General features: G+C 38.5%; 1 protein-coding gene across 3 annotated transcripts in view; it reads left to right on the top strand.

Annotated features, from left to right (window-relative positions):
- Positions 1-25,763, top strand: part of Nell1 (neural EGFL like 1) — an 829,837-nt gene that overhangs the window by 779,740 nt on the left and 24,334 nt on the right. For 2 of the 3 annotated variants that reach the window (XM_028787438.1, XM_028787440.1), the window contains one exon: positions 14,161-14,301. The exons of the other annotated variant lie outside the window; for it this stretch is intronic. In XM_028787438.1, the coding sequence (XP_028643271.1) occupies positions 14,161-14,301 (141 nt within the window). The remainder of the gene's footprint in view (positions 1-14,160; positions 14,302-25,763) is intronic. 3 annotated transcript variants of the gene reach the window in all.

A 25,763-nucleotide genomic window follows, 5' to 3' on the forward strand; every position in this document is an offset into this window, starting at 1 on the left:
TTTAGGGACCCCATGATCTGACTTTGATTTCCAAGGTAGAGCCTTATGTGGAGACTGTGAGCAGAAAATTGGCATCTGCAATTTGGTTCACTACAGTTTAAAGTGGGAAGTAATCGAAGTTCTACTGATATAAATGACAAGCTAGCTTCCTACAGAGCCAGCTCTGGAAGGCTTCTTAGCAGTCCTGTAGTTTCTTCAGGATTCTTGGCCTGATGTGTCCTCCAAAGGAAAACTATGTAACTATGCAAGCCTCCCTTCAAACTCTGTGAGATTCTCAAGGGTAGGCGCCACATTCATAGTCACTTCTGATTTCGCAGGAGGGGAAAAAAAAACCAACATTGCACAGTAAAGGAAAAGGGATATATGGCACTAGATAAACCCACCTGTTTCTCTTTAAATAAAAAAAGAAAAAAAGAATACCCACAGAAAAATATAGCCCATAGAATAGGGCAGTGACCAGCACTCTTCGGTCTTGCCATAAGGACTAAAACTAAATCATGAAGTACTTAACAGACATGTTTATTCTTTCTTATTTGTACTTATCAAAATTTGTATTTAGCAAAGTCTCTTGGAATGTGTTAGGAGATCAATGTCCTTGTGTGCAAACGTGACTAAGAATCTCTCCACTTCCACCTTAATATGTCTCTTTTACTCTCCTACTCTTTAACCTGCTATTACACTGTCCATCCAGCTAGCCAGTTGTAGGCTCATTACTTTGTCTTTTTTGGTGCCTAAGTTTCCTCCATGTAAATGAATGGTTAGTCTGTTCAGTTTGAAAAAAAAAGCACATATGTTTGATGAAAATATATTTTATGCAGCCTACTCTATGTGGTGCTACTTTTTATAACAATGGATATAAAGAACTCTGCAATAGCAAAATTCAACTGGTGAACCTCAACTGTTGTGGGACCCACTTGAGACTCAACATTTCCTGGTGACATTTTCTGGACTATATCATACCTGCTCCATGTATATTACAGTGGCTAACTCAGGCACTTGAATGGAGCTGTTGGTTCTACAGAGGCATCACTAAAAGTAGTTGTTCATCTCTGTTCCATCCTACTTCCTGTAGCCTAAACTCTCAGGAACCTGTCCCTTGCAGATGCCTTTAGTGTTTCTCAAGGTGTGTGGTTAAGGGAATTCAAGAGGAAGTAACATAGTGCCTCAGGGTACTCTTGAAGTTACTTGGTTCTGGGCTAGCCTTTCCATACCCCTGTGATGACTTATGGCCAGCCTTAGTTCTTGATCCTGTTGATCTGTATCACTCTTACAAAGACATTTAAAGCAGAGACACTTGAAATTCTGCATAGCTGCACCCCACCACGAGAGTCCTTAAGACTCTTTCAAGAGTGACTTTAGTTTTCTCAATATCTTTTCCAACTCACCTAAGAAAAAAAGACACTTTTATTTCATCCTTTCAGAATCGCAAATTATAAAACTTTTTTTGATTTTGACAAATAGAACCTTTTACTTTTTTTTCACACCCTTAAAATAACTTTTTCACTATGATGGCAACTTGTCTAGCAATGAACAACATAAAAGGATTTTTTCTCTGTGCATAATCCACTGGTGACAGATATACAGCATTGCTTTCTAAAACTACTGACGTAAATTCTTCATTCTTCAAGGGGGGGGGGAAGGCTCTCTGTTTTGTTTGGAGGTAAATTATCTTATTTATCATGTCTGCATAAATACCACCAAGATGAATAATGCAAGCTATTGGAATAATCAAAGTAAAAAATGTGGACTTGTCCTTAAAGGGACAGGTTTAGCATCTTGCCTGAATAAATTAAAAGAGGTTGTATCCCTCCCCTTGAGTAAGATAATAAAGCATCCCCCAGGACAAGTTCACTATTATCTCACCCAAGAATTCTGAAGTTCATAAAGAAATCCAGACAGACTTTTATCACTGTTTTGACAAAATTTTTCACATCAGCAACTTAGGGTGGAAAGTTTTGTTTTGTTCATAGTTTCCAGATACAGTTTATCATGGTGGGAATAGATGGGGGCAGGGGTGTGAGGCAGCTGGTCACACTGTGTCTCCCATAGTAAGTTGGGGCAGGAAGAGAGGGGAGCAAGGGAGGGAGGGAGGGAGGGAGGGAGGGAGGGAGGGAAGAAAAAAGGGGAAGCAGAGAAGGAAGAGGAAGAGGAGGAAGAGGAGGAGGAGGAGGAGGAGGAGGTTATTCATCAGCTGGCTTTCTTTTTCTATTCAGTCTAGCACAAGCCTTGGGATGGTGCTGTCAACATTTAGGGTGGCTCTTCCTACCTCAATTAACAAAATCTAGAAACTCCCTCTAAAACATGTGCAGAATTTGTCTCCAATGTGATTCTAGATCCTGAGAAGTTAGGGGTAAATATTAGTAATCACACTCATCGTTAAATGTAATCATACAAAGGAAAGCAAAACACCGCCACATTTAGATCTACAGTTTGATTGAGAGGCAGCATGGACTATAAAGAGGGACAGTGGGTTATGAAATTTGGGGATCAGAAAAAAAGTGGTTGCCGACTCAGAGAATAAACTAACCTGTGCAATAATATGATCTGCTTCTGGATTGTTTTCTTAGCCCATTAAATGGAAATAAGAAGTAATTGTGAGAAATGATAGTTTTTAATTGGCTTTGATGTCATGAAATTTTACAGTATGTAGCTCAAGGTTTCAGTCAGCAGTTCATTGATGTCAAAGAGGTAATTTTGTGTGTCTGCTTTTATTAGGCTTTGTCCCTTGGTACAAGATGGCTGTGGCACTAGACATCATGGCCTTCATTCAGCTAGTGAAATGGAGTAAATGTGTCAGAATACTCTTTTTTTTTCTTTTCTTTCTTTCTTTTTTTTATTGGATGTTTTATTTACATTTCCTATGTTGTCCCCTTACCCCATCCCCCGCCCACCCAGGAACCCCCAATCCCCTCACCCCTCCACCTTCTTCTCTGTGGATGTAACCTCTATCTAACCCCTCCACTCCCACCTCCCCACCCTCAAAATTCCCACCCCCTGGGACATCCAGCCTTCATGAGGTCAAGGTTCTCTTCTTCCACCTATGCCCAGCAGGGCCCTCCACTCTTACATATTCAACTGAAACGCTGGATCCCTCCCTAAGTGCTCCCAGGCGGTTTAGACCCTGGGAGCTGTGGTTGGGTGGTATTGTTGCTCTCCTCATGGTGCCGCAAATCCTTTCAGCTCTCATTCAGTCTTCACTCTAACTCCTCTATTGAGAACCCCATGATCAGTTCAATGGCTAGTTGTGAGGATCTGCCTCTGAGTGTGTCAGACTCTTGAAGACCTCTGAGGAGATATCTATATCGGGCTCTTATCAGCATGCACTTCCTGACTTCCACATCAGCCTCTACCTTTGGTGATTGCACATGGGATAGATACTCAGGTGGAGTGGTCTTGAAACCGCCCCTCCTTCAGTTTCTGTCCCTCACTTTGTCGCCATATTTGCTCCCTTGAGTAATTTGTTGCTCCTTCTAAGAAGAACTGAATCACCCCCACTTGGTCTTCCTTCTTTATGGGCTTCATGTGGCCTGTGAGTTGCATCTTGGGCATTTCAAGGTTCTGGGCTAATATCCAATAATCAGTGAGTGAATACCATGTGTCTTCTTTTGTGATTGGCTTACCTCACTCAGGATGATAATTTCTAGTTCCATCCATTTACCTAGGAACCTCTTGAATTCGTTGTTTTTAATAGCTGAGTAATACTCCATTGTGTAAATATACCACATTTTTTGAATCCATTCCTCAGTTGAAGGACATCTGGGTTCTTTCCAGCTCCTGGCTATTATAAACAAGGCTGCTATGAACATAGTTGAGCATATGTCCTTGTTATATGTTCAAGCATCTTCTGGGTATATGCCTAGGAGTGGTATAGCTGGATCCTCACGTAATGCTATGTCCAATTTTCTGAGGAACCGCCAGACTGATTTCCAAAGTGGTTGCACCATCTTGCAGTCCCACCAACAATGGAGGAGTGTTCCTCTTTCTTCACACCCTCGCCAGCATCTACTATCACCTGAGTTCTTAATCTTAGCCATTCTGACTGGTGTGAGATGGAATCTCAGGGTTGTTTTGATTTGCATTTCCCTGACAACTAAGGATGCTGAACATTTCTTTAGGTGCTTCTCGGCCATTCGAGCCCTGGCTCCCAGATGTATCTCTGGGGCTTAGGGAGTGAGATGGAGTTCTTACCAGCTGCTTTGAGTGCAGTGGCTCTTCTAGGATGACTCGGAATTCAGTATCTCCACAGGACAGGAGCAGACCGACTCTGTGTCTGCTCCAGCCCAAAGGACCAGAATACTCTTAGTATTCCATGAAAGTCAACTCTGCTTCTTATGCCATAGTCATTCAAGTTTCTCTTGTCTCTCACTGGATAGAACTTGCTCCATGTCACTATCTAGACAAATCATTAGGAAAAGGAGCAACAGCTTCATCCCAAAGTATGGTCCCTAGGATAATCTTGAGAAGTTTAACAAAATACAATAGATAGCTTTATCCCAAGAATCTCTTCTTTGGTAATTTTGGCTTAATTATATTAATTTATATTATAGCTATTGGTGATGTTCTTTCTATCAAAATGTAATAAGTTAAGAGAAGTTAGGCTAAAACCCTAAATTTGTGTCAATACTGTTAGTAATAACTAATCTTTTTGATTGGTTTAAAAATAATGTTGGCCCAAGACCTCTAGAAATTAATTCATGAAGAGTTTCTTGTGTGTAGCCATGTTACTATGGTGATGGCTTTAAGTGAAATGTGAAATAAGACTAAATTCTGCAAATAATAGCTGATAATGTTGATCCGACAAGATCTACTACCCCTATGCCCTTTTAGTTTTGTGAGGACAACTCTTTTAGAGAAAAAGAGCTAAGTGCAGAGGAGTTGGCACTTGCAGCTAGAAAACAAGAACAAGAAGCCAGACTTGTTCTTGTAAACACTCAACACTCAAGTGGTCAAGGTAGTCATCTTCCACTTTTGAAGCCAGACATTTTATTGTACTTTATCTTGCCTTATTCATTGGAGTGTGACATTTCCCTAGTCTAGCTCATGGAAGCAAGCATAATTCCTCTCCTTGTCGAGCAGTAAAGACTATCACCTGTAATCTAGTCTAGGGATCTTCCCTAAGTTTGGAGTATTTCTTCAAGTTCCTTTATTAGCATCCTACTTAATATTTGAGTTGTATTTCAGTGTAGGACTTCAGAATTGTATTTCTCTTCCCATTTTTCTCCAAGCAAGCTCTATTTGCCCTGCCTTTCCAAGCTCTCTACTTGATATTCTCAGGTCCAGGTTTACATTCTTGCCCTCCTGATATGGGCAGCCATAGTGAATGTGTGTCCTACTCAGTGTTAAAGCACTCATACTTGAAAACCACTTTTCATATATAATAGTTTGATTTGTTCTTTCCTTCAGCTGGGCTGATGTATACACATTTTGTTACTCTACCTTTGTTGATGTAATTTCATTTTTCATCTGAGTATTTTCTTTTCTGTAAGTCCTTATTTTTTTTCAATGTTTCTTTAAAGTTCTGCCTGATAAATGTGACAATTAGGTAGGAGTGTATTTGGGTTCTTTTGTCTATTTCTCTTAGGTAAGTCCTATTTTCCTTTATCTTCCTCTCTTTCATAATTTATTATTATGTACTAAAATTGTATCAGCCATTTATAGAAATAGAAATTTCATCTGAAGGGTTTATTTTCATTACCGCAGGCAGTTAATTTTTCCTGAATCAAAAATTCTAAATCTGCTTCCTCTTTCAACTCTTTTACATGGCAAACGAGTAACAGTGGGTTGAGTCTCCTCTAGGCTGGCAATGAGCCTTAGCTGTGGAAAGTGACAAAATGAAACATGCTGGAGACTAGGGGATGTGGCTATTAGTGTTAACTGTGGATTCAAACAAAGCTTGCTTCAGTCCACATTCTAGTACCATTCAGATATTGTGCCATTGCAATACAATCACACATTTAAGTGTCCAGCTTCAAACTAGCGAGAAAGTATTCTGGAGATCAAGTAAACATAAAGTATTTGTCAGGAAACCTTAAACATTCTAAATTATTAATAAGCTCAGGCTTTCCTCTCTTTGATATAAAAACATTTCAAGAAATACAACATATCATAAAACTGAACTGGTATTGGAGCTGAATGGAGTAATAGAGCTGTTAGAAATTATAGAATTCAAAGATGAGGAAAGATTCCTTGAATTAAAACTGGTGCTTGGCTTTTAAGTAAGACACAACTATTTGCAGGAAATTAAATTGGTTGTAAAATTTATGTACTTAAAGCAATACTCCACAGAGTTGTTTTATAGTAAAAGCCTTTGATCATTATAGACAAATAGTAGTAAAATTCAGATCACTTATTCATACTTTGAACAATTAAACTTGTATAAGGAAGATCTTGGTCATTACTAGAGTACTGTGATGCACAAAGAAACACAAATCAGAACTTTAGCAAATTTTCAGTTTATAAGACCTTCAGTGTGCACAGTGGTACCACCTTCTTTGCCTATGTAGCAGGAATGACCTTCCTGGTCACTTAATGTTCATCAGGAGGTGGTCACCTTGTTTGAATGGAAGGATCTTCATGGAGATCTAGTGTTCAGGAGAGCAGTGGATGGAAATTTTGGTTCAATTAAATCTTTGCTTTTTATACAAATAAAAGAATTAATGTATTGACTTGGAATGTATGACTGACACAAGCTGACTCAGTGATCAGATCCCTGATCAGCTGCTCTTGTTTGAGTTAAATGTCTCTAGGGTACGGGTTTTGAGAATAGGGAGCTGTCAATATGGATTAGAGAAGGCAACCACAGAAAGGACAGCTGGAAGCTATGACTGCACTCATCCAGGTCTGAGAGAACAAGCCCCTAGGGTGTGGTGTAGGCAGTAGACCTGGAGAAAATGAGTTAGTAGAAGGCAACTTCTGACACTATCACAAAATAGATTTACCTGTAGCCTTCCTCCCTGCTGTTTTTTTTTTTCACTTTTTCCTTTTTTTCAGCAAATGTCCATTACTGCCCTCTAAGCTCTAGGTTTCATTCTGTCCTTAAGTTACAACAGGGACTGTGTGTGCTAGTCATGAAACAGAGAAAAAACCAAACATGAACACATACAACATGTAAGGTTTGCTAGATGACCACCGCATAAAAGAAGAAACACGTGCATTTGAACAAGGGAAGGTGGGTGGAGCTGGATAGTGGAAGTTGGAATTTTATATATGGTAGCAACAGAATTGCTACCATTGAGCAAATGGTACCATTGTACCATTGCTACATTGAGACTGAGTTGATCCTTTGAGTCAAGGGCCCAACTAGTTTCTAAGTTACGTTTTCTTTTTTGAATCTGTAATATAATAATATAATTACCATTCTATCTTCCATTTCCTTCATTTATTACCCCTCCCTTACTATCTCTCAGATTCATGGCGTTTGTTGTTATATATGTGTGGATTCATAAATATATAAATATAACCCACCTGATCTGCATAATGTTGCTTCAGTGTATATGCCTCTAGAGACGAGCACTTGTCATTAGATAATGAATTAGTGTCATCTTCCCTGGGGAAGACTCTTCCCTGCTCTAAGCATTCTTTTGTTGTCTATAGTTTTCAGGCTATGGTTGTTCCCTTTAATTTGGAGAATCCACCTTTCTGGTCTACTACATTTTTCCTTGGTTTGTTTGTTTGTTCTTACAGTCCAGTCATTGCCCCCTCCCGGTCAACCCTCCCACAGTTCTTCAACCCATACCTCCTCCCATTGTCTTCAAGAGGATGTCCCACCTCCAACCTGGCTCCACCAGGTCTCCCTGGGGCCTCAAGTCTCTTGAGGGTTAGGCATGTCTTTTCCTATTGAGACCAGACCAGGCAGTCTTCGCTGTATATGTGTCAGGGACCTTGGGCCAGCTCCTGTATGCTGCCTGGTTGGTAGTTCAGGGTCTGAGAGATCTCAGAGGTCCAGGTCAGTTGAGACTGTTGTTCTTCCTATGGGGTCACCATCTTTCTCAGCTTCTTCCAGCCTTTCCCTAATTCAACCACAGGGATCCCTGACTTCATTGCAATGGTTAGGTGTAAGTATCTGCATCTGTCTCAGTCAGCTGATTGTTGGGCTTTTTGGAGGACAGCCATGCTAGCCTTCTATCTGTAAACATACCATAGCATCAATAATAGTGTCAGGCCTTGGATCCTCCTTTTGAGATGGATCCCAAGTTGTGCTGGTCACTGGATTGCCTTTCCCTCAGTCTTTTCTCCATTTCTATCCCTGCAGTTCTTCATCAAACTGGCTGGATATAAAATTAACTCAAAAAATTAGTATTCTACTTTATTTTAACAGTGATATCATCCTACAATTTTAATGATAGTATTGAATAAAAACATATTTTAAGAGTTTTGTGTTCTATAGCAGTATGAAGTTGTACTTTATTATCTTCATCCTACAAAGCAGAAAACAGGGTCTTGGAAGATTTAAATAATAAAGCAATATGTTGCCAAATAAGAATTGTAAGTCATGTATCTCTAAAGCCTGTAATCATAGCTGTAGCTGTGGATTTTTTTTTAATATTCTAGTTTTCTCTACCAGGCTTTATTTCTACAAACCAGAAACCTTGTCTTCCCAAGCAGAGATAGTGTTATGCTTAACAACTAGTAGGCATCCAGTAATCTTGTGTTGAATGTGAAAATAAGAAGATTTTCAACCATTCAGTTTTGTGCTACAGACTCTTAGAGTAGTCATGATACACTAGCACAGTGCCTCTCGACCTTCCGATTATGCTATGACCCTGTTATACAGTTCTTTTGATGTGGTGATCCCCAACAATAAAGTTATTTTGTTGCTACTTCATAACTGTAATTTTGCTACTGTTATGAATCATAGTGTAAATATCTAATATGCAATCCTTGAAGAGGTTGCACAGGTTCAGAGTTGCTGTTTAGCATTTTGAGCCACAACTATAATATGAGCTTCACACAATTAGTATGAAATATAAACTTGTCCTTTTAATAAAAAATTTTAAGGATCAAAACTATAGTCAGTAGTAGAGTACATAAGGCCCTGGGTTAACTCTTCAGTAGAAGAAGAAGGAGGAGGAAGAGAAAGAGGAAAAGAGGAAGAAGGGAAGAAAGAAAGAAGACAGAAAAAGCTCTTAGAAACATGTTTGACTACATACATACAGACTTCGCAAGAACCAAGTATTTACAAAGGGCTTTCAATAGAAAGTACAACCTATTATATATCCCCCCAAATATTTAATATATCACTTAGGACATACGAAAATCCTTGAATAATTATATGCTTTTGTTGTCAATAGAAGCCTTAATACAGAAAGGATGCTCACTGAGACTATTTATAGCTCTTTTTGTTTCCTACTTTATTTCTTTTAAACCTCCTAAGATTAGAAATAGACACAAGGTATTAATCAGAAATTAAATGGTATCTGTCAGAGTTAAATAATACATGATCCTTAAACTAACCCTATTGCACTTAGTTTTAAGACTTGGCCTTATGCCTTGTAATTCACAAACAGCAGCAAGAGTATAGAATTCCCAGTTTGTTTGGTGGCACCTTTTAATTCATGATACTAATGTTATAATTTTCATTTACTTGCTCATGCATATGTTCATTAAGTACTTTCTCATTGTTTATTATTCACTTGTTAAGAATGAATGTAAGCCTAAATGAGATTCTCCTCATTCCTATTCTTCGGACACTGGTATTTGAATAACAGATGCAAAGGGAAATGTTCGTTAGAGCATGATGTAAAACACTGGGTATATCCAGAGACCCTGAACTACTGGGTATGGAGGAGCTAAAGAAGGTAATACTGGTTGAACATTGAAGAAATCCTGAACAAAGTTTCTTTTTCTTCGCTGTGAACTTCTAGATTTTAGCAATCATGCTACATTCAACTCTGCATCTGTGAAAATACTAAAATAATTTTTACAGATTTTGACTCATAATATTCAAAGAATTGAAAAGTGCATTGTCTTTGCATAAACCATCCTTTCCGGGCTCATTGATATGATGATGATATTGAGACCGATGTAGACTCAAACACAGCTAGATTTTTCACCACGGTTCAGCAAAGCAACCTGGACAATAATGTTAGTTTGTGTAGCTCCCATGGATATAAATACCATGAGTTCCAGCCGCAAGTATCCCGCAGCATCTGTTGGTTTATTTTTTAACCCCTTTCTCACCTTTTGAGATCTATGCTGGATTAAACTGAGATTTAGACAAAATCCTGGGTCTTGCTAGTGGAAATAAAGTGTCTGTTTCCTTTAGGATGACTGACATGTTGACAGCCAGCTATTCTTACTGTAATTCATAAGAAGTCCTCCAGCAAGAAAGTTAGATTCCACAGTAAACTCATGGGTACCCCATTCCCACAGCATCTGTCTTGTTTGTTTGCCAGCAGCAAAGTGCTGACTGGGAAAAACAAGTCTCTACAGACAAAAGCAGTCCTGGCTCAGCTTTGGAGGAACCATCAATTGTAATTTGTAAATACCCAGCGTGGCTTAGAGTATTTTCTATGTTTGGACCTGTGGTGGCTGCATTGAGCAATGTTGTTAATACACAGAAGTGATAACTGGCATTGTGAGCATGATACACATTTGTGCTCCAGACCTGCAGCAAGAGTGCAGATAGAATGGATTTCTGGCTTTAATGCATCTTTTGCTGAGACCATAAAGATGCAACCTTACTACCCTATACCTGTGCATGATTTGTAGTTATTCTTTGCAGACTCCCACATCTGCTGTGAGGAGTGTATTCCAGGGCAAGGAAGTTGTCATTGTCTTTCTCATTTTCAGAGGGAGCTAGAGGTTCTCCAGAAAAGCCAGGGTTCTAGGGAAAAGTTGCAGAATTTAGCTGAGCATCCTCCCTGTTGTGAGAGTCCATGTTTATCCTGGTTTACATTCTGGCACTGTGATGAAACACTCTAACCAAAAACCACTTGGGGAGAAACAGAATTCATGTTGCTTACACCTTCAGGTAACAGTCTACCACTGAGAACAGTCAGGCATGAATCTGAAGCAAAAGCCTATAGAAGAAAGGTACGTGCTAGCACACTCAGTGGATCACTCTCAGGATCCTGTTAGGTAGCTTTCTTATATAGTCTAGGACTACATGCCTAGGGATGATACTGCCTATGTTAATTAATAATCAAGGTAGTCCCAATGTGATTTGGGCATTCTCTGAATTGAGACCCTCTTCTCTAGTGACTGACTCAAGTCTGTATCAAGTTGAAAATTAATGCCTACTAGGTCGCTTGTGATCACAGACAGTTTGACTCTTCTAAGGCTTTAAAAAACCTTATTAGTCTCATCATTTTATTTTAGAAATCAAGGAAGTGTTTGCACACAGTTTACCCTGACACTAGAAAGTGGGTCATCAACATCATCATCAGCGCCATTGTCATCATCATCCTCATGATCTTTTTTTTTTTTTTTTTTGGTTTTTCGAGACAGGCTTCTCTGTGTAGTCCTGGCTGTCCTGGAACTCACTCTGTAGACCAGGCTGGCCTCTAACTCAGAAATCTGTCTGCCTTTGGCTCCCAAGTGCTGACATTAAAGGCTTGCACCACCACTGCCCAGCTGATTATTCATCCTTTAAACCTGAAATGATGGGAAGGAAATTTAAACACTAGTTTTCATGGACAGGACAAGATAAATGACTATCTTGCTGTTGAGTGGGGCTTTCTATCACCACTTTCCCTAAACACTAACTTTGGCAAGACAGCTGTTACTCAGGGATCATGGCCACTTTTCTGAGATATTTGTAAGTGTCAGAGGTAGAACTTCTTGCTACTCCTATGGAAAGGTTTGTCTTTCACTGTAACACAAAGATGTCATTTCTGCAAAATCAATCTTCTGCTTACACCTTGTATTTCTGACTGCCTTGTATTTAGAAATCAGTGAGTTGACAGTGGCCTGAAGTGAGCCTTTCCCCTGTGTGAACTCAGACCCCATCTTATCTCACTTCGTTTTTGCTTTTTTGTTTGGAATTTTAGTCTGTTTCACAGCTTCCACATATTAAATTTGAGAAGTGACAATCAAGTTTAAGCGTTAAGAACTCATTTCAGGGGATTTGTATAAATGCACATGCAATCGAGCTACAGTGTCTGAAGATGCCCCAGAAGTATTAGGTTCAGGCATGCTGATGCCTATTGTAGCATCATGTAAAAGGAATGCATCCTGTTCAAATTCACAATAGGACCGAACTGGCTGTGTGAAGTCTTAGGAATTCTTAGATTCAGCTGTTTCCTCTCTTTACTCAGCTGTCATGAAGTGACAGTGTCATATTTCAGGCTAAATCCTTAGCTCAGTGCACAACTTAGGCTACAAAGAAGTAATGGGACTATGCTAGCAGACTGACCCTGAGCTGATATCTTCAACAGGCCTTGTTGAAAGAAATCCCAAGGCATATTTATTTATTATGCTTTATATTCCAGTGTTAATTAATTTTGTGTTCATATATGCCATACTTCAGATACCTCCAGGAGTATGAGAAGGTTTTAACCAGCAGTGGCTAGCTTCCAAGAAATAATTACAAGGAGGGATTCTGTCAGAAGGATCCAGCCCTGGCATGACAATCAGCAACCATATTCTGCCCAGTTTAACTCAGGGGCAAGCCTTTGGGCTTAAAATTATGTACATGATTCAGATATTTGCTGATAATGAAGCATCAGATCACAGAGAAAATAAGCAAAGCTCAAGAGACTTTCATTCACCAAGAATACATGAAGAACAGGGATTTAAAAATAATAACTATACTAGTAAATCAGCATGTTATCATCCCTAGATTGTTTGCCCCAGAAGCACAGATCCATGAGATGCTGAAAGTTTCCCAAGAGAAAGGATTTATTAGTGAAATATATTTGGATAATGTGGTGTAAGTTGGCATGGTGGTGGTGGTACGCGTGTCTTTTCTCTGTCAAGGAAGTAAGAAAATTCTAGATATCTCATCTATCTGGACTCTGCAGGAATAGTATGTTGCTTTGCTACCCTGATCAACGCTCAGTATTTAAAGATAATCCTCTGTTGGTTAAATTAACTAATTTTCAAGTTTACTCATTACTCATTCTACAATTCGTGTGCGTGTGCGTGTGCGTGTGCGTGTGCGTGTGCGTGTGTGTGTGTGTTTAGTGGGAGAATTTTAAAAAAGCTGTGTGGCTCTGGCTACCTCCCGGGCCACCATGCTCCTGTTCTAAGTTCTTGTTCTGACCGGCACTGGCTAGCCAGGAGCGCCAGCTGGGCCACACAAGATGGTGTGGCCTGATGCCTCCACTGGTCAGCTCCATGGATTCCATGGCTCTAAGCATGTCCCTGGGCAAACCCTATCACCCTCATGGTTCTCGGATCAGTCCAGACAATTACCGCCATCCTCGTGGTACCTGGTAGAATTAAGACACTTAATGTTTAAAGATTACCCAATAGATTTATATATCAGCAAACACTCAATACACAAGATGCCCACACAAATAAAATTGTTATCCCAATACCTAACCTTTTGATATGAATAACTACTGGAGACTGCTAGAGACATGAACGTCTGTCGCCATCTTTCCTCTCCTTCTTTCCTTCTTCCTCCTAACTCCCAGCACCACCTACCTCTTCTACTGCCCAATCACTGAGCTCCACTGCAAATACAATGAGCAGGAAAAAAATCTCTCTCTCTCTCTCTCTCTCTCTCTCTCTCTCTCTCTCTCTCTCTGTAATCTCTGGGACTTTTGATGGTCAATTAGATAATTCATATTATGCAATTCCCTGAACTCATCTGTTCTTAAATATTTTCAAAGACCACATAATAATATCTAGAGTCACTAATTTAGAAGCACTGAGTCTGAGATCAGCTGTTTATAGGCTGTCAATAGCCTGTTTTGTCAGTTCAGATTTTAGTTATTCAGATGGTCACCCAGAATGCTCAATTATGAATGGCTCAGGAACTATGGGTATTTGTTTATCATTTATGTGAAGAGGTACTAGTGAGAGAAGCTTTCAAGAAATTTTGGATTCTGGGATGTTACATTTAGATCTTTCTATGACTTTTATTTTAGATGTTACATCAGCTGTAATTGATATGTTGACATATGTTGACATGAGCATGCTTGAGGTATTTACTGAAAGGTTAGTGTAAAAGACACTAATGTCCTGGTGGGCTTGTGTTTTTCTCTGAGGCAGATATTGATGAATGCGCAGAGGGATTCATTGAGTGCCACAACCACTCCCGCTGCATTAACCTGCCAGGGTGGTACCACTGCGAGTGCAGAAGCGGTTTCCATGACGATGGGACATACTCACTGTCCGGGGAGTCCTGCATTGGTAAGCAGCTCTCAGAAACACCCTGCACCCGGGGTTGAATTGCTTTTCAACTCCCTGTGACCACTCACTGGCTAAATTAATCTGTTTTCAAACGTTCTTCCCTGACAATTTAGATACTAGGCCAAAGGTTTTAGAGGGTGGCATGGTGGAAATTTTATACCAAAGTAGAGCAGTCAGAGGAACAAAGTCTGACTCTCTGTGCTAAGGGGGTTTAGTTCTTTCCCTGTAAAAGTATGGCGACAGAATGGAGTTTTTGGCAGTTGGAGAAGCAGCTGACAAGTAGAAATAACTCTAGATTTAGAATTAGAAAGTATAGCCTCAATTCAAACTCTTAGCCATGTCTACTCTCCGATGTCTCATCTGGGTATGTGTAAACAGCAAGAATACTGCACGTGTTTTTTCAGGACAAGACTGAACCTCTGTTTAAAATTGTGGGCTTCAAACTGATGCATACATACAATGTATTTTGTGTTAACCTTTTGTTTGTTGATATTCTTTGTAAGCAACATTCTAACTTCCTCATGGCTCCCAAGCTTTTAGGTGGCAGTATCCCTGACTACTTCCTTGCTTTATCTTCTCTGTGTGATAGCCTGTTTTCTCCTTACAGGCTTTGAACATGACAGTGAGTTTCCTGGTATGTGTCTTTCCTGTCCTTTCTGACACTTAGCATAGCTACCTCATCAAATCTTCTATAGGCGGACACAGTTTGACTATTGTTAAATACTCTGTATTTGATCTTCCCCAAGCACTTCATTATACTAAATATTTGTGTCTTAAGTACTCTTTAGCACATGTACAAATATATTTCTAATAGTCTCTTGTCTAGAAATATACATGTTCTTCGGAGGCAGAGAACTTGTTTCTCTTTCAGTACTGCACATGCTGCCTCTAGAAAAAAATGTTGTATTCAATACAGCTGTGTCAAATGATTGAAAGAACAGACTTTCAAAATATATGAGGTCATGTGTATTTTCCATTTGACTTGACATAGCAAAGTCTATAGATTGTTCTGCAAGGCAAAAGATGTTAGATTCTGCAAAACCAACTGAGACATTTCTGAAAAAAAAAATTCAATGAGAGCCCCCATTGTACCCACCCTGCATCACACCTTCTGGGGACAAGTCTGTGAACAAGTAGAGATGTCTATTCTTAAGGGATTTATGAACTGAAAACTTGGAATCATAATAACAGAGCTTAGCAGCAGTGAAAATTATCACACCTAAATCAGCCCTAAATAGCATAATCCACCAATGCTTGCATTTAAAAGAGCAGGCAGTTCCTAAAACAACCTTTAAAATAAAAAAAGTGGCTTTGCACAATGGACTCAACTATGCTTTCCTCCAAGACAATGGTTGAAATATGAGCCATTTCTAAAATTTTCTTCTAAAAATGTGGCCATTTAAGGCTTTTTAGAAGAACAGTCTCATCATTCTATACCGTTTTTGTCAGATGGTGATAATAACACCTGCTACATTCACTTCATCAGAAACTCTACAGTGATGGCACAATAAAGAATAGCACTCTCAATTTTTTTTTATTTTTTATCTATAAAAATATTTTCTTTTTTCCAAAGCGTATCATGTGATACCAGACAATACAGAGGCAGAGTACACAAGTGACTCATTGGTAATAATTGTTTTCTCTTTTGTTATTTGTACAATGCTGTGAAGAGACTGGGACGCATAAATAGCTTGCGCTGAGTGTTATCAGAAAGGTTTCAGTGCCCTGATATGGTACTCTGTTTTGATGAAATATTAGGAGTGTGTGATTCTCAGTGTCAGCGTTGAAGTTGTAAGCAGCTGTGTGAGTGTGTGTGTGTGCGTGTGTGTACACACTCATGTGCATTTGATGTGCATGTATGGAATTGTGGGTGTATGCATATGTATGTGCAGGTGTGGAGATCTGGAGATGTGCATGTGTATGTTCATGTGTAGAAATGTGGATGTGTACCTGTGAATGCAAGTGTGTACATGTATATATGTGTACATGCAGGTGTGCAGAGGAAAGACATTAATACTTGCCTCTCTGATCAGCTGATCAGTTTCATCTTACTATTAGGACAGGATTTTTCACAGAACCCAGAGCAATGCAACTCTCCAGTTGGCCAATGAGCTTCAAGGAACCTTCTATCTCTGCTTCTACCTGGCATTGAGTTATGGAAATATATCACTATGTTAGAATTTTCCATGTGTGCTAGGGCTCTGAACTCAGTTTCTCATGTTTGTATGGTAGACATTGTATTGTTGAACTATTTCCACAGTCTTGAAGCTGCTTTTCTATGCATGCATGATTGTCTGTGTTTCAAGAAATTAGGTGAAACACTACATTCTTACTGATGGCATGTGGAAAGGATAAACAGTACTTTAGATATTTTAAAAGATCAACTTCACTTACCCCTCATGTCATTCTGTCATCTTGTTCTCAGTCCTGCATACAGACTTTTATTTCCCTTTGATACTGCAGCCTGTGCAAACCCTTATTCCAATTTTCCTCAGAACATTAATCTTTGATTATATATTTCTCTCTTATTTTCTTGAACTACAATTTCTACTGACCACCAATCAAATATTACTCCCCAAACTTGGAATTTCTAAATTCAGTTCACAGGAGATCTCAGGTGCATTAAATATTTTTTTGATCTAACAGTATAACCAGGAGAATCACTATCAGTTGGTCTTCTGTGGGATCTGGACTATGATCTTTAAAAACATCTCCAAGTGTCTAGAAAAAGTGCTCAATTATCACATAAGACCATCACCACAGATTCTTCTCCATTAATGAGAATAGTTTAGGAAAAACTGTTCCATCTGTGTGGACCCACAGCTATTTATTTCTAACAGAATTTTCTATATAAGGCTTGTGTTATTAGTTAGTTTTTTATCTATACACTATGTTTAGTATGTTCTGTATGTCTGTAATAAGTTAAATAATTTTGGAAAGTCTTATAGTAAATAATAAAAATAATTTCAAAATCCAATGAAATCATTTTGTTGAGGTACACTGGAAGAAGGAACAGATATTCTCCCAATATTGGGCAGCTGTCAGCCTCCTGTTACAATCTTCTTCCCAGGACATGGTAGAGTGAAGCAGGCACCCACTGTGCTCTGCTCTCTGATCACAATAAACAGTACAACAACATGGGAATCTGCAACTCTACAATGAACAGCAAAGTGTTATTTATTATTAGAGATCATTAAAATAGTGATTTCCCACAATGAAGTGTTAGTTGTGTATTGTTAACTTTTTTCACTATATAGAGTAACAATATATAACAAAACAACCTGGCAAAATTCTGATAGAATTTCTTATTAAATATCCTTGTTGGCACCTTTGTCAGTTGTTGCAGTGCTGTTGTAACATTTCCATGTATGTTAGATGTTACACATATTTTCAGATGGAACAAGAGACCAGGTGGGTAAAGGTAGATTATGATGGATCAATATCACCAGGATTCAGATGCAGAGGTTGAGAACATGTTCCCTACTTCATTGTGGCTCTCTGTGCATCCTCAAAAGATCTTACAGAGGAATTGGCTGCATCTAGTGAGTTAGATGAGAATGAGTTTTATCAGCCATGCTGGAAGCTTGTTATTATCTTGCAAGTCCAGCGACATGTGTATAAACCTGGACATGTTAAGCATGACAAGTAGACAGGATGTGATGTGGAGACTTCTGGGAAGGCAAATGCTTGCCTTCATTTTAGTGATAAACAATTTACACATGACATTGGTACAGAGTTTGCCATACCTAAAGCTCAGTTGTCACCTGGACAAAAGGGCTAACAGTGCAAGTCTGTATGCTGTTGAACTTTAGAACTAAAGCCAGGTATTTGGTGGAATTCTAATAGGATCTCAAAACACCTATTAGGTTATCCTGTCAGATACTGTTATTCAGCTTTATGTTGCGGCAACAGACATACAAAAGGAAGAATATTTTGGAGGTTTTGATCCATTGTTGGGGCAACTCCAGTGCCTTTAGGTCCATAGCAAGGCAGAACATCATTGTATGGATCATGTGATGGAGAAAAATGCTCATCTCATGGAGTTCTTGAAGCAAATAAAAAAGAGAGGGGTAAAGAAATGACAGAAGCAATGTGTATCCTTCAATGGTCTACTTCCCCCAGCTAGGCCTCCTGTTTAAACCCACTCGAGTTAAGACCAGAAATAAGATAATCTACTCATGAAGTCAGATCGCTGATGATCCAGTCACCTTTTAATGGCCACACCTATAAACACTGTTGCATTGTGGTCCAAGCCTTCAATACATGGGCTTCGGTAGTCATTTAAGACTCAAACCATGCCCCCATCCTTGACACAGATATGGTGCTGGTTTTCATTTTGAAACATCTTCGAAATAGTCACAGTAATTACCAATGCTTATAAAGCAGTACAAAGGATATGGGGAGCTTGGAGGTCAGTTCTTTCCAGATGGTAACTACATTGATAAGAGCAGAGGAGCAACTGGGATGCTGGTGAGCATACACATACATACATCCAGAACCACAAATACATGCATATACATACACACATGATTAAATATGTATAAGACAGCATTAAATTGGTGAAATGAATGATGGAGAGGATTCATACCATAGAAATATTAATACTTGGAGCTCAGAAATGGACAAACAAGAAAGCAAGCAAGCAAACAAACAAAAATCACACATGAAGCAAACAGTGGCCTTCCTATACAAACCAAAGTTCACTGTAAAATGATGTGGTTGGCATTATTAAATATAGAGGCAATTAGGAGAGAAATGAATCAGTGCAGACTAGAGAACAGTAATACTAGATAGCATGTGTTTAGACTCACAGGTTAGAATATAAAAATCTATTCATATCTAAAGTCTATATACTATTTAATGTTGAAAGATATTTCTATTTCCTGATTCATTTATGCTCAGAATAATTTTGTTAGGATGTGCTTTGCATAATGACCATTTAATGAACAACTAAGTGAAGTCTTCCCTGTGCGTTATGAATATTCCAAATGTATTTGGCCTCAAATCTTGTTTATTTCCTAGGCATATTTGGATTTATTTTATTTTTGAGAATTTCATACTTGAGTTCTGTCTTTGCATCACAGCTCGCCCCTCCAACTTCACATAACACCACCTGCTACCTCTTAATTAATACCTTGATTATTGATTTTTCTTACACAGACAGATAGATTGACCAACAGAAACTACTGAGTCCATGAGTGTTATTCATATTTTGAAATGTTTAGAGCTAAACACTGGTAATTGGATAGCCTATTAGGGGATTCATTTTTGGAGAAGACTGGGGCTGAGGAGTTGTGAGCGCTTCATTTGCATGAAGAGAAATTCCAAATGCTTGCTGGACATATCCTTATATAGAGAGAGGAATCTGTAGCCTGGCACCAGCCTAATTGATCACCTCAAGGGTTGCAATGGTGGGGATCATAAGGCTTATGTGGGAGAGGACATGCAGAGTAACTGGGCACATTGAAGACTTAATGACCACATTGGAAATGTCCTTGTAGATTACAGTAGTGATTTCAGACCTGTGACCCTCCAGGCAGCACTGCTGACTTTCACATGAGGCTCTTAGGAATGCAAATTTAAACCCCTCCAGCACCTCTCCCCCAAACCATTGTGATTAGGGTTTTGATGAGACCCTGGTGGCTAATAATGATGCCCACTCATGTCGTCACCAAACCATTGCAATGAAATTTCATTTGAAACTCCAGAGGATCCTGGAACACTAAGTAAGTGTGCATGTACATCTGTGTTTACATCTTACAGAGAACATTAGCTGAGATTTTTCCCTGGGATCTCAGGAAGATGCTGCCCCTAGACAGTGTTACAACCACTGTGAAAATGACAGGTCCCGGCATCAGCATTTTAGTTGCCATTCTGATTCAACTCCTTAGTATTTTCTGACTGGAGATCTGTAACCTTTCTCCACAGAGATCCATCTGCCTTCTTTTCTCAGTTCCTAAATAATCCTGGGTGTCATATCCTAGGCAGTTGTCAGCTCCTTGCCTCTTGAGGTTCAGTATGAACAATTGTTTCATTATTGAAGCTTCTGGCTCAAATACACTGGAGGCCAGAATCATGTCTAAGCAGCAATTCAGACATCAGCAACGACAACTTCTTCTGGATGAATATTGAATTGTTTGTTTTAGTCTGAGGTTATTTCTGCTTCTGTGAAAACTTTACTTGTTTCTTTATGAGCACTGAACCTTAAACTGCACTACTCAGATCAAATAGAGCAATACTGCCAAGAAAAAAAAATCACAATTCACTTTTGACTCCTTCGTGAAGTCTGAGTGGTGGGAAAAGGAAGTAGGCAGAGGGGTCACTATGTGGGCTAGCCAGATAACATATGTTTTGAAGAGAGTGGTATTGGAGCAAGTAGAGGCATTCTGGTGTTTCCCTTGAAGAGTGAGAAAGAAGAGGAGGTAAGGTGTATGCCAAAGAAAACAATGTTTCCAAAAAAACACAACAGCAGCCTGAGTGGAGACATTATAAAAGGAGTTAATTGTGTTTGGGGGAGGGTAGCACCATAAACCTAATGAAGCACCTGCTATATGGGTGTGAGGGTGGGAAGTGAGAGAGGAGGTTGTGAAGCTGTAGACAGGATTGTGATGTGGGAGTTCAGAGTGTTGAAAACTTCCTTGCTTTACATTTCTCCCAGTGTTTAAATTTTATGGTGTTTGAAAATGTGATTTTTTTTTGTAGAAGCAGCTTTTTTTTTTTTTAATGCAGCATATAATAAGCTCAAAAGCACTTTCCATAGGATTGCATCCCTGTGGGTTGGTTAATTTTGATTGGCAATTGGCTGGATTAAGATGTTTCCTGGGGTATATGCTCTGGAGTGGTATAGCTGGATCTTGAGGTAGAACTATTCCCAGTTTTCCGAGAAAACACCAAATTGATTTACAAAGTGATTTATAAGTTTGCACTGCCACCAGCAATGAAGAAGTATTTCCTTTTCTCTACATCCTCGCCAGCATTTACTATCTCTTGAGCTTTTGATTTTAACCATTCTGATCTGTGTAAGATACAAACTCAGAGATATACTCAGAGATATACATTTCCATAATGACTAAGGACTTTATACATTTTTAAAAGAAATTCTTGTCCATTAGAGATTCCTCTGTTGAGAAGTCTCTGTTTAGCTCTGTATCCTGTTTTTTATTGGGTTATTTTGTTTGTTGGTGTCTAATTTCTTGAGTTATTTGTAAATTTTGGATATTAGCCTTCTATCAGATATAGAGTTGGTAAAGATCCTTCCCTAAACTGTAGGCTGCCATTTTGACAGTATCCTTTGTAGTTTCGTGAGGTTACATTTGTTAATTGTTGATCTTAGAGCATGAGCCATTGGTGTTCTGTTCAGGAATTGTTTCATGTTTGAATCAGTGAAACATATCTTTACGTACATCTGTGAGTGAGTGTATTTCCAGAGGGAATTAACTAAGACATAAGGTGTTCTCTGAATATGGTACCATTTTATGAAAGGGAGTGTCATGCCTTTGGTCATATGTTCTCTGTCATCATGTGTACCTTCAAATTGTGAGCCAGGATAAGGCAGTTCTCCTTAGGATGACTTAGTCAGACATTTTTCTCTAATCATTCAGAAAATTATCCAATATAATTAGCAGATCAAATGTGTTCAATAAATATCGGTTAGTACAAGAATTAATAAAGAAATATTTCTGAGAAAGATTATTTCTTTTTTCATGACCAATGAGGACATTGACCCATATCTAAGTTATAGTTGCACCTTGTATGAATGCTAAGAATTTCTTTTGTTTCATCTGTAGCAGCCTTAAAAGATAAACAATGAATTATTAGAGATAAACAGAATAAGAGAGTGATTTAAAGTAGTAAGAGAAATCTTAATTACTAATACAATTAATTACAATATGGAGGACGGTTCCAGTTAAGGAGAACAAAACTCTAACTTGTGTAGAAGTGACTTCTTGATAGTTTTTCATTGTTGTTTTATTATATTTATTTTTAATTTGTTTTATCATTTTAAAAATGTGTGTGTGTGTGTGTGTGTGCATGCGTGTGTGTGTGTGTGTAACTATGTGCACATGATTGCCTTGGAGGTTAGACATATAAGATCTTGAGTTAGATTCAGATAGAGCCATTTAATATGGCTGATGCAAACTGAACGTGAGTTCTCTTAAGTACTGAGCAATCTCTCTATTCCCATGATTGGTGGCTTTTAAAAGACAAGAAAAAAGTAAGAAGGAAGAGTGGTAGGTTATTTAACAGTCAGGATGGTAAAAAAAAAAAAAGAAAAAAAGAATCTAAAAAATGATGGCATTGAGCCATGTGAACCATTCTGGGTTTGTTAAATTGTGCTATGTGTATAAGACATTCCACATCTTCCCAGAAACTAAGAAGCAGGTCTTTGCACTTAGGTGTTACTGAGAGTAACTGTAATTGTAAGAAGATTCAGAGTTGTCATCTCAAGGATATCCCTTGAGCTGTTAATAACCATGTGAGTGTCTGTTTACGTCCTCTATGTGGGATGATTGGATGAGATGGGTTAGGCTACCTTAGTTACTCAGAGTCTCACTATGTCTGCTCAAGAATGAAACATTTGGTTTCCTTTGTTTTCCTAGGAAACAAACTTAGCTTGGGACCATAAAGTTTTGAATACATTAGAATAATTGATTAAAAGAACCCAGAAATTGAAGATTCCCAAAATGTCTACAAAGTGGGTTAAATTTTTCACCTTTGTATCTAAATTTCCCTTTTCCCTGCTAAAGCCTGCTAGATCTTTCTGGTCAATATCCCTTTCAATTCAAAAGGCATGCTAAGAGCTGTTTTTTCAAATTGGATGATTAGAGCTCTACAAGAGAAAAAATACAAACAGAGAAAAACTAATTTAAAGAGATGAAAACCTCCCAGCAAAACCACCAGAAGATGTTTAAAATTTTATCTATGTTGTTGCCAGACTTTTCACCAATTACTTCCCTTGGGATGCCATTCCAAATTCCAATCTCTGAATAGTGTCCTAAATGTTCCACTAGGATAAAAATTTTAGAAGAATCTTGACTGCTCACCGGAAGTTAATGACCACAGTGAACAGACCATAGGAAGGAACAACAGCAGCTTTTGGATAAGTGTCCACTATGAACTAGTCCCCTTGTTAATCAGATTGAGACTAGTCTTTAGAAACCTGGCCCTAGTAATATTTTATTTAGTAAAACTAGTCTTCTGTATAAATTACAAGACAATCTTCCTAAGTGACTTTGTACCGTCCTATGTCTAAGACTTTTTATTGACACAGGAAAGAAAAGAAATAATCCCTCTTCTGCCAGCATGCTTCAAAGAATGATCTATCAGATCAGGGATTAGTTTAGGCTCAACCTGGCTGATTCCCTGCATGTATTTCCATTAAATATTACTTTGATGCAGACATTATACAGACAAGAAAAACATGCCTTCTATGTCTGAAACTTGCTTGCAAATACCCAAGTGGAGACTGAAATTATTTTACTAAATGTTGAATGTGCAAGGAGACTGCTGAACTATTTTGTTTGTTTTTATTGTTACTGGTTTTTGTTTAAGAAATGGTCTTCCTATACATCTCTGGCTATCATAATACTAATAGTAGTCCCCTGCCTCAGTCCCCAACTTTGGGACTATATACATGTGTTATATATATACTCAAGTAAACCAAAATCTTGGGAGTCCATTAATTGTCCCAAGGGTGGATTCTTTCTTTTATTTACATCTGAATTTTATATGTAATTATATCATCTAATTGACTTATAAGATGTCCCACAGAGCTGATAGTAACCATATAATCTTGGAAATGGACAAGACCTTGGAAAGCATTATGCGCAGTTAACTCCTTTATTTTTCTAGAAAGAAAGCAGAGCTTGAAAGGGCAAATGTTTCTTCAACACTTGATTTTAGCCAAGAGGCTGAGAAATGATTCCAAGTGTTCTTGTCCATGCAGCTCAACCATATTCAAGTAGAACAACAGCAGCCTTTGAATAAGTGTCCACTCTGAACCAGTCCTCTTGTTAATCAGATTGAGACCAGTCTTTAGAAAACTAGCCCTAGTAAACTAGACACACAGTTAAGAGGCAGCTGGGTCTTGGGATGCTGAGTGGTTATGGAGGGAAGAAAGAATATAGAAGCATGAAGCATAATGCAGTATAAACTAGAATTCAGAAAAGAATAAGTCTTTGCCCTAGAGAGTGAAATTTTAATAAAAATTCTAGCTAATACAATGATTGTTGTGATGAATTTTCTGTGCCTGGGTGTTGGGTGTGTGTTAGGCTGATTTTATAACAGACAACAACTTACCTTCCACTCATGAGCAGATATATTAAAACACATAAATCTAACACATTTGCCATCAATACTGTAGCTTTCTGAAAGTGTTACAATTATTTTCAGATAGGAAGTATTTCAATGTTAATAGATTTTTGTTTTATTCATTCTAGTTACTGGTCAGAATTGCATTGATTTTAATCAAATTTCATCACTATGTACACAAGTCAGACTTTTCCACAGCAGACAATAGTGAACTGGATATCTTAGAATGTTCTCTGTCTTTACCAACTCTGCTTCCCTACATGGAAGAGGTCTTTTCTTCATCTGCAGCAAAATACCCAGAACTGCACAGTCAGTAAATAAATGTAGCTAACAACCACGGCTAGTTCATGGAGTATCCGAAAAGTATACCCATCACTTAACCAAAGTGCAAAGTTTGTAGATTAAAGGTCACAGAGAACTTGGAGTTTTGACATCCCTGGATCTTGCTGGTTGGTAGACAGACAAAAACACATGAGTTTGTGTGAGACTTCAGAATTTGAGTGGAATACCTTGACAACAAGAGGAAAGAATGTGCTGCCTATGTAGTAAGAGACCTAGAGTCAAGTGCAGACTGAATTTAACTTTGGGAGATGGGAGAACAGGCTTCATAGAAAGAGATGAACTTTAAGTGACAAGGAGTACAGCAGGAAAAGGACTAGGAACACCAGTGGAAGCTTAGCGTCTTTAAGTAATGGTTATAGGATGGTGCTTTATTATGTTTAACCAAATTACCTGACAGGCATTTGCATCTGCATTGTACAGAGGCTGACTGAACCTCAGAGTTAAACATCTTCCAGAGTTATGCACAAATAAATTTCAGAGTAGGACTGAGGCAAGGGACTCACTTTTTTTGGTTGCCTGGAACTTTCTCAAAGTAAGCTTTTCCTGAGCATGTTACCTTCCCTCCATGGGGGAAAATGAAGATAGACAAGAGTTGGGATTTTAGGATAGATGAAAAATTGATAATAAGAATCACTAACATCTTTACCTATGAGACTGTATATATCTCCCTTTCTTGTTGTATCTCCTTCCCTAAGTGGTAACCTGTTAATTGATAAGCAAGCATGGTGAATAGAATAATTAGCTGTAGACTTTTAGCAACTGAGAATGAATGAATGGTAAGGTGAGAGGATGGTTAAGGGATTATGAAA

Source organism: Grammomys surdaster, unplaced genomic scaffold (assembly GCF_004785775.1).
Source record: "Grammomys surdaster isolate TR1022 unplaced genomic scaffold, NIH_TR_1.0 125635, whole genome shotgun sequence".
Taxonomy (NCBI): Eukaryota; Metazoa; Chordata; class Mammalia; order Rodentia; family Muridae; genus Grammomys; species Grammomys surdaster.